Source organism: Denticeps clupeoides, chromosome 11, assembly GCF_900700375.1.
Source record: "Denticeps clupeoides chromosome 11, fDenClu1.1, whole genome shotgun sequence".
Lineage (NCBI taxonomy): Eukaryota > Metazoa > Chordata > Actinopteri > Clupeiformes > Denticipitidae > Denticeps > Denticeps clupeoides.
The window spans coordinates 16,678,503-16,692,369 of NC_041717.1; the positions used below are offsets into that span (position 1 = coordinate 16,678,503).

General features: G+C 48.1%; 1 protein-coding gene across 3 annotated transcripts; it reads left to right on the forward strand.

The window, feature by feature from the left end:
- The first annotated feature begins 996 nt into the window (after positions 1 to 996).
- On the forward strand, positions 997 to 13,601 carry npr3 (natriuretic peptide receptor 3). 3 transcript variants are annotated; one of them, XM_028995772.1, is made up of 8 exons: positions 997 to 1,782; positions 4,060 to 4,182; positions 5,389 to 5,561; positions 9,374 to 9,509; positions 10,773 to 10,867; positions 11,141 to 11,321; positions 12,060 to 12,144; positions 12,240 to 13,601. In XM_028995772.1, exons 1-8 carry the CDS (start codon positions 1,128 to 1,130, stop codon positions 12,349 to 12,351), a joined length of 1,560 nt encoding a protein of 519 aa, XP_028851605.1. In that variant the 5' UTR covers positions 997 to 1,127; the 3' UTR covers positions 12,352 to 13,601. The 3 variants fall into 3 exon arrangements, with proteins under 3 accessions (XP_028851605.1, XP_028851606.1, XP_028851607.1); XM_028995773.1 differs by having other exon boundaries at positions 11,141 to 11,258; XM_028995774.1 differs by having other exon boundaries at positions 11,141 to 11,258; positions 12,244 to 13,601.
- The last annotated feature ends 266 nt before the right edge of the window (positions 13,602 to 13,867 follow it).

The window sequence follows — 13,867 nt, forward strand, 5'->3', positions numbered from 1 at the left end:
ATGACCAATTCTAAACCGCGACGCGAGACGGAGGTCATTTTCAGGCACCGCCACCCAAACCAACAAACAAACCCACAATGCTTTACTGTTCACGCGTAAAGAGAGCGGAGGTCGAGGGGGTTCAAACGCACAGATTCTCATGCAACACCTCCAACAGTGGCCAACATCTAAAAATGCCACAGCGCATTTTTTACAGTTGAAGAAAAACGCGTCGGGTCCACCAGGGGGCGCCGTGCAAAAGGCCCCCGGGCCCATAAACGGACTCCCGAGTCGCGTCCTCGCCGACTGCATTCTGCATTCGCGCAAAAGCGCCATCGCGCAAACGTCTGTGCCAGGTACGCAGGGCGACGTCAGCAGGGTGGCCCGATCTCGCCCGCATCCGATGCATCTTCTGCCATGGAGGGACTAACGAGCAAACCTGGCATTAGTTAATGTCATTATGTCACTAAGCATCACATTGCACTCATAAAAAGTTGACTCTGGCAAAAATCGGTGGCTCTAGTTAGCGACGCGCCACGGGATCTCATCACGGGGGATGCGGTCTGATCGCGATCACTTTTTTTTAATCGACGTTTTTTTTTTTTTATATATATATTTTTTGTTGCTGTTTTTGCTGTCTTGTTTTTTAATATTCACTGCCGCACAGCCGCGACACGGGGCGTGCGGTTCGCGGCGCGCAGCGCGGACGCAGCCCGCGGCCGGAACGCGGCGCTGCGGCTTTAAGGGGCGGGCTGCGCAGAGGTGACGCAGACATGATAATGAGAGGCGCCTTCAAAAAACGGCAGCCCGACGGCGGCGGCCGCGTGTGTGTGGGAGCCGCCGGCCAGGCAGCCGCCGCGGAACGTAACACGGGTCTCTTCCAAAAAAAAAAAAAAAAAAAAAAAATTATTATTATTTTTTTTTTACATTTTTTAAATTCATTTTAGCAGCGCCATTCATACATATATTAATACATGCACACGTTTTTTTTTTAAATTTTTTTTATTCCTTTTTTTTTTTTTAACTCCCAGAGGAACAGAAGTTTAGAACCGGAGTCTAAAGACACCCCGGTTTTATATATCGCATATATGCATGCATTTGCGTAGCGGGGAAATATTTCCAGTCCTGCAGCAGCACCAGGTGCCACCATGTCCTGCTTGGTGTCCTTCTGCCTGTCCCTCTGGCTGGCCGCGTCACCTGTGAGGACAAGCGCGCCAGACGAGGACATCAGCGTGCTGGCCCTCCTGCCCAGGAACAACTCGTACATCTTCTCCATCTCCCGGGTCAGCCCCGCGATCGAGTACGCCCGCCGGCGGCTGGAGAGCCCCGGGCTGCGCTTCAGCGTCGACTACGCGGACTCGAACTGCCACAACGACGCGCTGTTCGCGCTGGTGGACCGCGCGATGGGCGGCCGGACGCCCGACCTGCTGCTGGGTCCCGTGTGCGAGTACGCGGCCTCGCAGGTGGTGCGGCTGGCGTCGCACTGGAACATCCCGGTGGTCTCCGCCGGCGCGCTGGCCTCCGGCTTCAGCCTGATGCGCAGCGAGTACACGCACCTGACCAGGGTGGCGCCCACCTACCTGAAGATGGGGGAGACCTTCTACGCCATGTTCGAGTACTTCGGCTGGAAGAAGGCGCTGCTGGTCTTCGACGACGACAAGGAGGAGAGGAACTGCTTCTTCACCATCGAGGGGGTGCACAACGTCCTCATCGAGCAGCACCACATCGAGCACCTGTCAATCAACTCGAAGGAGTTCAAGGTGGACCTGGACGAGATCATGAAGTTCGTCCAGGACAGTGAAGGTAGGTGTCCTCCACCAAAGTAGACGTTCTGCGGGTAAGTAGAACGTGGGGGGACATGAACCCTGGAACTCTGATGCGAGTGAATCTTAAAGTGAAGTGATTGTCACATGTGATGCACAGCACACGGTGCACACCGTGAAATGTGTCCTCTGCGTCTAACCATCACCCTTGGTGAGCAGTGGGCAGCCATGACAGGCGCCCGGGGAGCAGTGTGTGGGGACGGTGCTTTGCTCAGTGGCACCTTGGCAGATCGGGATTCGAACCGGCAACCTTCTGCCACTTCCTTAACCGCTGGGCCACCACTGCCCTCAAACAGAAGATGATATGAACCCACGCCTCCATAGGGAGACCAGAAAGCCCAAGTCCTTGAGTCTGGCGCCTTAGACCGCTGGGCCATTCCGACCGCTGTAGTAAACGTGAATGGGAGGACGGCGAATGTTAACGAATGCTGCATTCGCTGCCTGTCAGGGACCACGCCGCCATCCCAAAACAGTGGGTTGGTGCGCCTCCGTTTACTGGAAGAGCGCAGGAACGCCGGGGCAGGAGCTCCGCAGCAGTTAAGATTTTATGTTCCGTTCGGCTCCCGGATTTTTCCCTCCTGACCTTAGGCAAGGAAAATCCACCTCATCCTGAAGGGCCCGGATCTTAATAAGCTTTTTGCGCGTTATCGTGACAGACGTCCGGCCCGTTGGCCGCAGTCCCGCACCTCGCCGCCCCCATTAACCACACATTGCCGTTGCTGGATAAATTGGCACGTGTAACGGCGTGCCATGCGTGCCACGAGGTGCCCCGATGAGCTGGCCCGCTTCGGCGCAACGTGAGAACCCCGTAGCAGGGCATCTTGGGGGCCGGTTGGCGTATGACACGGGCACGAACCCTGTTGGAATCCGGGAGGTTATGACTCACGGCCAAACCCTTTCCATCATTTAACCAGACGCACGTCATAAGAGGCAAGGCGAAAGCGGTGTTCACGTCAGGCTTGTTCTCGCTCGTCCTGCGGCTCCTAATTAACAACATTTACGCCGCCATTATATTATTAGGGCCTGAAAGGACGGCCCGCGGCCTTCCTTCAGAAGTCGGGCCGAGGACGTCGCCTTGACTCGTGACCAGTTGCCGCTCGGGCAGGTAGAGGCGGAACGGAAACACAAACAGCGGCGAACCTCGCGGCCCGTGGGCACAAAAAAGAAAATGCCTTATCAGAGCCGGGGCGCTGCACGGCCTTCGGCACTTTGACCTTGAAGGGGTCGGTCTTTTTAAAACAATGTTATCGCTGTACGTGTTGGGCTGCATCAGATGCCGGGTGGTAGCAGCCTAGCGGGTAACACACTCGCCCGTGAACCTGAAGGCCCAGGTTCAAACCCCACTTACTACCATCGTGTCCCTGAGCAAGACACCTAACACTGAGTGTCTCGGGGGGGGGGGACGGGACTGTCCCCGTCACTACTGACTGTAAGTCGCTCTGGATAAATGGCGCAAGTGTAAAATGTAAATGGGCGCCAGTGCACGAGCGTGCAGGTAAGTCTCCGCCGGGAGCACCACAGTGGCCCTTCTCACCGCCCGACAGTCACGATGTCCCGCGCCGTGCCGCAGCGGCACTGTACCATTCCAATATGCACGCGCTCACACAGGCCGGCTTTTTTCCCTCTTTCTCCATAGTGACCCCAAGGCGCCGAAATACATCAGAGCCGGTGATAGAGCGCGCTGTGTGTGTTTGCCGCCGGCCGCATACACTCCATCCCATTTGTAACCGGCGTGGGGGGGGGGGCAGAATTCCAGATTTGTGGAATATCGCCGGCCGGAGGCTGCACGGCGCGGCACAGGGGAGGCAGTGTGCCGGGGCGGCGCATAATTAAAGCGGCTCAGGGCGCAGGTCTGTCCCGCTCGCGCCGGGATATTTTCAGGCGAGGGCTCCGCCACACTGACACAGTTGTGGGGAATGTTCCAGCGCTCTGAATCTTCCTATTTATGGGACTCTGCGCTATTTCGAAGCGCGTGTTTGCTCGCCCGGGGTACCTTTTTTTGGTGTGCATTTGTTTATTTTTAACCCCCTGCTGCCCTTCTGCTGCAGCTGTTCAGTGGCCACAGAACGTCACACGTTTACAACAGGATGAGATTTATATGTATGATGCATATAATGAAGTGAATAATTAAACATAATATGTATATGTCGAGTATAAATTTACATGGACACATGTTTTTGCGATGCAATTCTTCAGTTCCGTGTTTTTAAGTTGATTTATTGGGTAACTGACCCATTCCCTGTCATGTTTTTCCCAGTTATCATAATGTGTGCTGGTGCAGACATCGTTCGGGAGATCATGCTGGCAGCCCATCGGAGGAAACTGACCAATGGCCGTTACATTTTCTTCAACATTGAGCTCTTCAATTCATCGTTGTACGGTAATGTTTAAGTAACTGCATCTCGTAGAAAGACATGACAATGCTAAAACAAAAAAAAAACAATCAAGTAAAGTAATCAAACCAGGTGCCATACTTTGAGAACGTAGTAATGGCCGAGAACGGAATATACACTGCCAAAAAATAGGTCAGTAATGTATTCTGTTACAGTACATAAGACAATTGCATTCAGAATACTTTTAGAATACATATAACGTAAATTATTTATTTAGTGTTCTTTTGTGGTCAATTTGTCAATTACTGTTTTCTGAATACGTGCAATGTGTGTTCTGATCATGACAATGCAGCAGTCTTCCGTCACAGGTGCATAGTTCCAGGTATGAGAAGAATGATGCCTCATTGTGTGTTGCACGTTCTATACCATAACAAAACATGGCCCCTGCTGTGACATGTGCTGAAGGCACCATGGTCCAATTGCAAAATGAGAATGCCTGAAGCACAACAATGAAGCAAGAAGGGAAGTCAGGGGGAGTGGGGGGTCACCTTTCACCAACACAATGACCCCCAAGTGTGAGGAAACAACAAAACATGTTGGAACTGCTTCAGCGTTCCACTCTGAATCCCAGTGACACTTACAGTAATGAACAGTTTTACATTCACATTTATGCCATTTACCCAGAGCGACTTACAGTCACTATTTACAGGGACAGTCCTGCTGGAGACACTCAGGATTAAGTGTCTCCGGGACACAATGGTAGTAAGTGGGGTTCGAAACTTTGTGTTCTTTGGTTTCAGAGGCTAATACCACCCCAACAGTTGATATTGTAATTACTCATTAATACAAACAGTGACCTTAACTAATAGCTAATAGTAGCTACTAGATTGCATCACATATACAGAACATGACAAAAGTTTGGACAAACCTTCTCATGTGTTTTCTTTATTTTCTGCTTTGCACACTCTTGGCATTCTCTCGATGAGCTTCAAGAAGTCGTCACCTGAAATGGTTCTCCAGTGGAGTTGTTAAGTACATAACTCCACATGTGTTCATTCATAGTTTTGATGCCTTCAGTGAGAATCTACCAATATAAATAATCATGAAAATAAAGAAAACACATTGAATGAAAAGGTGTGTCCAAACTTGTTATTTGATAATATACTTTATTGTATGAGCTTTAGAGCATTTTGTGGTCACCGCACCCTCTGTATGAGTGTCTGTGCTGAAGTGTGCGGTGCCTCGTTCTGCAGGGGATGGGTCGTGGTACCGCGGAGACAAATATGACAGCGATGCCAAACACGCCTACGCCTCTCTCAACACCATGACGCTGCTGAGGAGCGTCAAGCCGGAGTTCGAGAACTTCACCATGGAGCTGAGAAAGTCCAACAAGAAAACTGGCCTCCACAACGGAAACTTTGAAAATGTACGTACATTTTATTTTACGACACAAAGGTAAATAATTTGATATAAATGACACTATAAAGCACAAACGTTTGCAAAAACTGGCAACATAACTGCTGTTATATGGTATACGGTCAAACACGCCCTCGACTGGTGTTTATCTACTGAGGCTTATCGGCTTGAATTTGTGCAGAACGCAGCCATGTGATTTGTCTGGACACTGTTTGATTTGGCGAGCAATTCTTCGGCTTCAGCCATGTCCTGGCTGCACCAGCATCTCCTGCGTTGTGAATGGAACAGGACGGGATTCCACAGGGTGCTGAACCGCGCCGCCTGGGAGACTCGAGCATTTGTCCTGCACATCAGCCAGCGCTGAAAAGCCGTCAAGATTTGCTGAAGCGGGTCCGCAGGGGCCGTCATGTCGGAACAAATAATCGCTGACGAATTGACTGGGCGAGGTTAATAAGCCCAGTGGGCGCTGACTGGCCCAGTGCCACCATCAGCGCGCCCCACAATGGCCAAGCCCTGGCCGCCAGTTGGGGACCAGCTGTCGAGAAGGCGTCCACGGGCACCATGGCCTATGGAATCAAGGAGCATTCTCAATCCGACTTGAATGTCCAGCTTTCATTCAATCCCTTTACTGTGCAACCTTCAGCCGTCTACGGGTCATGTGTAAAAAGCAGTGTCTGTGCCGAACTCGCAAAGCCGGTGTTTGCTTTTGTCAGGTCACAAATACTTCAGCCAGCAGAGGCAACTAATGCTTTATGCTTGACGCGTCCAATTTGGCCGAAGTTGCCTTGGTGATGCATGCTAAATTAATGACCTTTCGCAACAGAGAATGCCTGCCTTATTCCTTTACAGGAGGTGATAGATTTTTCTTCCGTTTTTTCGACTCGCAGGAATGTTCTTTCGGCTGTACGATGGGATTCTCGGCCAGGCTAGAAGCTGCCAGGGAGCGCAGGGCCACCAATTTGCGGTTTGCTCGTCATGTATGCAAAAGAGCCAGAGACATGACAGCTCTCGATGCCACAAAAGAGCTCATTGTGAGCACAGCCATGCAGATCTGAACGACCCTCGCGGTCAGACGCCGTTCCTTCATCTCTTTTTCCAGCCCCTACTCAGTGAATACACACCACATGAATATGAGCGCAGTAAAAATCTGACAAAATAAAATCTCTTATCTTTTAAAATGATTTAGAAATACATATAAAATTATTTGAACATTCAGTCTTTTGCCTGCATAAATGGAATGTAAATTCATTTCAATTAAAGTCACTGCACAAGCAAATGTTGCACACGTTCAGCTCAATAGACCAAATATTGTCTATATTGTCTATGGGCTCTTTTTAGATTCTAATAATAATGATCAGCATGGTGTAGAGGTTCCAGAAACTAGAGGTAGTCACTGAGAAGTTCCACGCAGCATTGTTGCACCTCAGCGGCATGCCTCCTGCACTCCGTGCGTCATCGCGGCGCGTCGGGTGTCATCTTGACAGCGGCCCCAGGTGGAATTAGTCTGTAGTAATTACCCCAGTTAGCACAACCCCCCCCCGACAGCCTCGTCCGCCGCGGCTTGTTCTTCTTGGCTGAATCTGCGACCGGCCGTGTTTTATGGCACAGCGTTCATTTGTCTGCGCACGAACCTTGCACCTTCACAAACTATTGTGAAGTGGGCCGGACCCAGTGACCCAAGTCACTGAAGGAGTCACTCGAGCTGCTCCGGCCGGACCCTTTAAAAGAGGGTGTTTGATTTGCGGACGTGGACACGGTGGACCCTACCCAAGTTCACCGATGAAGGACGACCCGTTCCGTAATAACCTACGGCGCATTTTGGGCATGTCACCTCCTCACTCTCCGTGCCTCTTTCGCCAAAGTGAAGAAATTGACGTGCGGTTGCTCCCTTCAGCTAACTAGCGCTCAAGAGAGTCAGCAACCTAAAAAAAAAAAAAAAAGCAGGATTTGTGGAGGAATGAATGACACAGATGGAGACATGGGGCCAGTCACGTCTTCCTGAGTGACGCTAGCTTTTTTTCTCCAAGGTCCGTAATGTGCTGGGAATTGCAGACGACCTTCTTTGGCTGCCCCACCCAGTGGCTGTCTGAGACGTGTTGTTCATGATCCCCTTGGTCCATTGTGAAATGATACCATGACGGTTAGAGGAAACGTAGGTGTTGGTATTAGTTCTGCCTTTTGGCCGAGTTGAGGCCAAGCACCATAAGTGGACATTTGTACCTTAAGTGGACAAACGTTGGAGAAGCTCAAACTGTGAGCTAATCACAACCTGCCTGTTCCAGACCTTACATCACCCGCTAGCTTCACATCCTTGAGTGATGACACACGAAGCACCCACTTTGGGTGGTCATCACGGCTGACTTCCTCTGTGAGACCGTCCCGCTACCAGCATTGGGCTGCCACAACGTGACACGCCACAGTGTGATCTATTTCACTCCCACCCCTTCACAGGCCGAAAAATTATTTCCTTGATTCCTTCCAGCCTTTGTGTCCAGTTTGAAGAGGACCGGCGTGGGGGGGTGCGGCGTTTGGGAAATGTGTAACCCTGAACGGCTCCATTCTCCCAATGACAGTTTAACGTCCCTTGGCAATTCACTGCAGCCATCGGAGCGGAGGAGCCCCTCCAGCCAGGCCCTCGGGTGGCTACTGAGGATGAGATCACACTGTCTTCAGTCAACCTGATGAAGACAGTCAGGATGTGTCATGTGCAGTCCCAGATTAAAAGCCAAGTCATTTCTTCCATCTAGGGTATAGAATGTAGTGTTTTAATGCAGCCGAAGAATGGCCAGAAATAGATGTATGATTTAACGCTTGTTAACTTTAGACGGGGTGTTTAATGGGTCTGAAATGTCCAGTGGCGGGTTCTGCTGGGCCTTTGGGGTTAAATTTTTCCATTTTAAAGCATACTGCATAGTTTGGAATGAGGAACGGTTGTTCCAGCGGATTGTGTTGCCAAATTGCGAGCTCCTCTCAGCAAGAACACACCAGTTTGGTTTGTGTTAGCCGAGTGCTCGGTGATACTTCTGCAGCTCGGACTTCCAAAAAAACATATGTGTGTAAACATTGGTACAACTGCATCAGCATTTCCCGCCGTTTCAGGCCTAATAGGCTGTAGGAACTGAATGTAAATATACAGAGATCTTTTCCTCCACTATTGAATTCCGAGCCCCTTTCCATCCACCCCCCCAGGAAGCAGTCCCACAAAGCCCCGGGCTTTACCATTGTTTTGGTTGGGCACAGAATGGGGGGTGCTTCAAACAGGAACGGACCATTAATTCCAATCATAACATTTGCATCTATTAGTGGTAACTCTTTTGTGTGCAGAGCCCTTAAATTTCACAGTGCGCTATTGTTTTTAACACTAGCTGGACGTTGGGGTCATTTCAAGAACCAGGGCTGTAAGTTCAGCCAGAAACAGAGTGTGGGCGAAAGAAACGGTTGGTACAACCGCTCAGAAAGCTAATGAGGTGCTGTTGGGTTCTCCGACACCAGCATAACACGTCTTCGGCATTTGTTACTTCCTTGATTCCGTAATGTCACAATAGCAGAACCAATCCCTGCCAATTGAACAGCATTGGACACTCACCACAACCTTTTCGGGAAAATTGGACCAATCAAGCGTCATCTCTCGGCCATCTTTCACCCAATCACAGCAGACTGCTGTCAATAGCGCCAATCTACCGAAACTGCCTTTGGACGCCTTAGCTGTTCAGTTAACCATCATATTATTGATATGTCAGGCATTTATGGCTGCAACGATCTTCAAAAAAACATTCATCCCATTCATAGTCACGAATATCCAAACTCTTTCTATTTGCGCAGGTCAACATGTTTATGGAAGGATTCCACGACGCTCTGGTTCTCTACACCATTGCACTAGAAGAGGCCAGGAAAAGCGGATATACCAAGAAGGATGGGGACCAGATCACGCAGAGAATGTGGAACAGGTCCTTTGAAGGTGGGTGCCACTGGGTGCATGCAACCAGGAACGGGAACGAAACCACAGCTGATAAGGAATCGGCCGCAGTCCGGTGAAAGTGCCGCTTCGGCCACTGCCATCGATACAGCGATACAGCGAAAATATGAGGAGAGGCTCCTCATATTTTCACTCTGTCTGGGCTCAGATAATTGCATCTCAAATATTTCATCCAGTACCTGCGAGTGAGGTTGGTAATGCGATTACAGCACCGCATTGTAACGTGTCCCGATAATGTAATCCATGCCTGCAATGTTCCAAAATATTTCTGGATTTTTGGATTTACATGCTTCCCAGAGGCTGTCCATACTAAATAAAGAAAGAATGTTTGAACATGCATTCTTTGTTAAAAAAAAAAAAAATATCTTGCCTGCGTGAGAGTAAATCTTTTTACTTTTAATGGTGAAGAACCAGACCTTGGGGAGCAATCAGCTCTGCCAGTGGCTTTGTGACAGGCTGTAGTGAAGCCAGCACGCACGCACGCACACAGACATCCACCAAGACACACACTATTAGTCTCTCCACATGTCTGATCGTATTTGTGTCTACAGAAGAAATGGATCATTTTACATTCAGTCAAAGTCTGCTGGAATATGATCTAAAGCTGGAGCAGAAACCCAAGTTTCCGTGCTGCACATCTGGCCAATTCATCTCATTAATTGGACTGGCGTTGTCAGTGCAAGGCAGCCGCACAGCTCTCCAGCCCTTTTAAGCAACAGTGGAAGTGAAATTTGTACACGTCCCTTTAAGCAGCCGATTAATTTCCGAAGACTTTGTCTAATGGGATTGTGAACGATATGCTTTTAAAAAGGCGTGTGCTTTTTTCCCCCCACCATCATCCTGATGGGAAACAGGCAGCCAAAAAACATCCACGATTTCACAATAGTCACAGTATAACTCATTATGTGATAATCAGCTTCATTCATTAAAATGTCTGTGCAGTAATGCTGCGTCAACTGTTCACGTGAAATAATACCGTTTCATTCCGAGGGAGTCATCAGAACATGGGCTTATGTTTTCTTGTTAAATGAAATAATATTTTAAAAATGTCAGGAATTTGGAAACACAGACAGAGGGATGAAATTACAATTTCAGGACACGATGCCAACACAAACGGCAAGAGGCACATGAGATTTCCTGTTGTATAGGCTGTCCGGAATTTGTCCACCCTCGTCCGTGTTTTCCTTGGAATGTCTGAGCCTTGTCACTAATTAATTCTCTCATTCCTGGCATTCTTTTCCACAGGCATCGCTGGCCAGGTGAACATAGACGTGAATGGGGAGAGATATGGGGACTTCTCAGTAATGGCCATGACTGATTACGACGCGGGAACCTATGAGGTAAAACTGCTAATCTGCTTGAAGAGCAGCCAAAGACTTCTGATTGGTTAACACTGCATGCTATGAACGGGAAACCTGTGACTGCATAAAAAAAAAAAAAGAAGAATTCATGCATGAGCGGCATCGCATAAATGCCAATTTCCAAAATGTAAACTTACGTCATGTGGTGTCATGTGCTGCAATAAAATTTCAATGATATCACTATTTTAAGGCAATATACATTTTATATTGCATTTTGATTGAATGCATTTTTGTCTTTTATTTTTGTTGAAGACTGTCATCAACTACTTTGGCATCAACGAGAGTCTACAGCTGTTGCCTGGATTTAACAGCGACCGCTTCAGCTTGCACGGGAGGGTCAGGACTCCGGAGCCCCTCCCTGACGACCCATGTAATTCACATCTTACTCTCACAGTCCCTCCAGGAACTATTAATTCAAATTCAGCCAACCACTGTGAGTTCTGCGTGACATTGCAACCATTGTCTCCACAAATCTGACCAGTAAATGTTGTCACCAGTCATATCTACCACTGCTGTTCTGCTAAAAAGAAATGTGCACTCGTCTACCTTCATATGCCTTACAATTTAAAATGTTACCTGAATTTGTACCTTCACATGCTCAACTCAGACACAGTCCCACTATTGCCAGCATTTAGCGTCTTTGCCAGATCTAGCGACTTTTCAAGCTCCTTTAGTCACTTTTTCTTCTCAAAAAACACCTTGCAACACATCCATCAACATTTTTGACAAACTCTGTACATGTATACTCTGGATAGTCATAAATGAAATACCTTCATTTATTACTAGATGCATTAAAATGTAGCGCGCAATGCCTCTGTTGGGTACTGAGTAGGAGAAAAGCGAAGGAAAATGCAACACGATTACATCATTTGAATGCTAATTAGCATATAATATCATGCGACAACATCGAGCGACCGTCTGGTAAAGCTGCATCTTGTACGAGGCAGTCGTTCACTGCAAAATGATACAGCACCTGAACAGCCCCATACTGGTGTACACACGGGTATCGGCAGCTGGCACAGATCGGGCACCTAGATGTGTAACATTTACCAACTTGTACCAAGTTGCATCCTTCCAAAAAAGCCAGCAAACTCCTGGAGGGACGGTGTTAACATTCTCTGCATGAATGTTTTAGTGGTCGTTCACTAACATCACCTCCTGTACTGACCAGGTGGACTGGGCGTGTCAGCGGTAACTGGCATCATCGTTGGAGCGCTTCTTGGCACTGCCTTGCTGATGGCGTTCTACTTTTTTAGGTAAGAATCACTTCATGAACAAACAACCGCGATCGCACGGCCTGCTCGGTGCGAGCGGCACATTAAAATGTTCCCTGACCATTCGAATTTTCCAGGAAGAACTACAGGATAACGATCGAGCGGCGAACACAGCGGGAGGAGTGCAACATGGGAAAACACCGGCAGCTGCGGGAAGATTCCATCAGGTCGAACTTCTCCGCTGCGTAGATTCCTCCGGCACCACCATCGCCCACCCCCTACCCCCTAGAGCTCCTATTCCAATTCCAGGGAAGTGTGTCTTAGAATGTGACCAAAGACTCGGCAAGGCTGTGACAGGAGTCAAGCTATTTAAAGACACACTGTAGTGTTTTAATATGAAATCTCATGTTGTTTCTGTTCGTTTTTTGACTTCGGTAAACTCAGGAAAGTTGTTAGTCACAGAGTGCCACCTGCAAGGCGTCTTATCTCTGTAGAAAAGCTTTTTTTTTTTATTAGTATTATTTCTCCTATGGCTGGTCAATCAGCGGCCCCTGTATGCTCATCTTGTTAACCTTCTACAACCTACAGACTGTTATTAAGCGGTAATGTGGATGGGTGTCATCAACGTCCTCTCCGACCCATGAAAAGAACTGGATGTGGCACGTTGATTCCCTCGCGAGACTAGGACAGGAGGTTCTGGACTAATTACTGTTAAATCAGTGACACACGTTAAGTGTGCTGATTATTGTTCAGTATTCCTCGCTGTTCAGCAACAGAATAACTATTATAGATGCCATCAAACAGAAATGAGTGCAGGGAGAGGTTTCACCGCGACTGCAATCGATTACTGCCGTCGACTTTCATTGAAATGCTGAAACATACGGGCAGATTTTCGGAAGCGCGTCCTTATTCATCCTAGGCTGTGCACAACAGGCACCCGGAACAGGGATGGGTGCTCACGTGTGAAACGCCATGAGCACACGCACGCACACACAGGAGTCTGAACGTCTCACGTCATACCAAGGATCTTAGTTTCCTTAGTTTAATTACACCTTAGTTTTGTCTGGAAAAGACCAAACACCGTTATAAACTGACATTTATGCTAATGCTGTGTCGAAATGCAGCGATCTGGACTTACATTAAGCTACATTAGGATGCAACAGGCCATTCAGCCTGTGCACCTAATTTCATGAATGTTACCTGGAAAACAGATGTGTAAAGGCAGGACTATGTCTGAGGAAATTATTTCTTTTTGTCACTTTGTGGTTGTTGTGGTGAGCTAGCTGAGCTGTTATTTTATTATTTCTTCAGACTTTGCTGATGCTTGGTGATGTTGTCAGTGTTGTGCACAAAACCAGGGGGTTTCAGCAACTTTGCCCACCCATGACATATTTCATGAGGCAAATGTCCAATCGCAGCCTGGCTTTTCAGATGCCTGCATGTAATCTAAAATGTGCATCACAGTGAACAAATGATTGCCCCCCCCCCACATGACAACCCATGGAGTCTTACTTTTACCCGTCCCCCCACCCAAGAAAAAAAAGCCTGATGTAGCATGGCACCAGTCATTCCGATTATTGTACATTCAACGAGAACCAAGACAAGCAGCAAAATCATTTATGTAAATGAATTTATTGACTTATTTTAATGCAAAAAAATGAATAAATGTATGAGAGATAGATTTATCAACTCTTCTTTTTTTTTTGTAAATAATTCAGACTACTTAACAACAATAACACCATCTTAGTTGAGGTTTTATAATGTA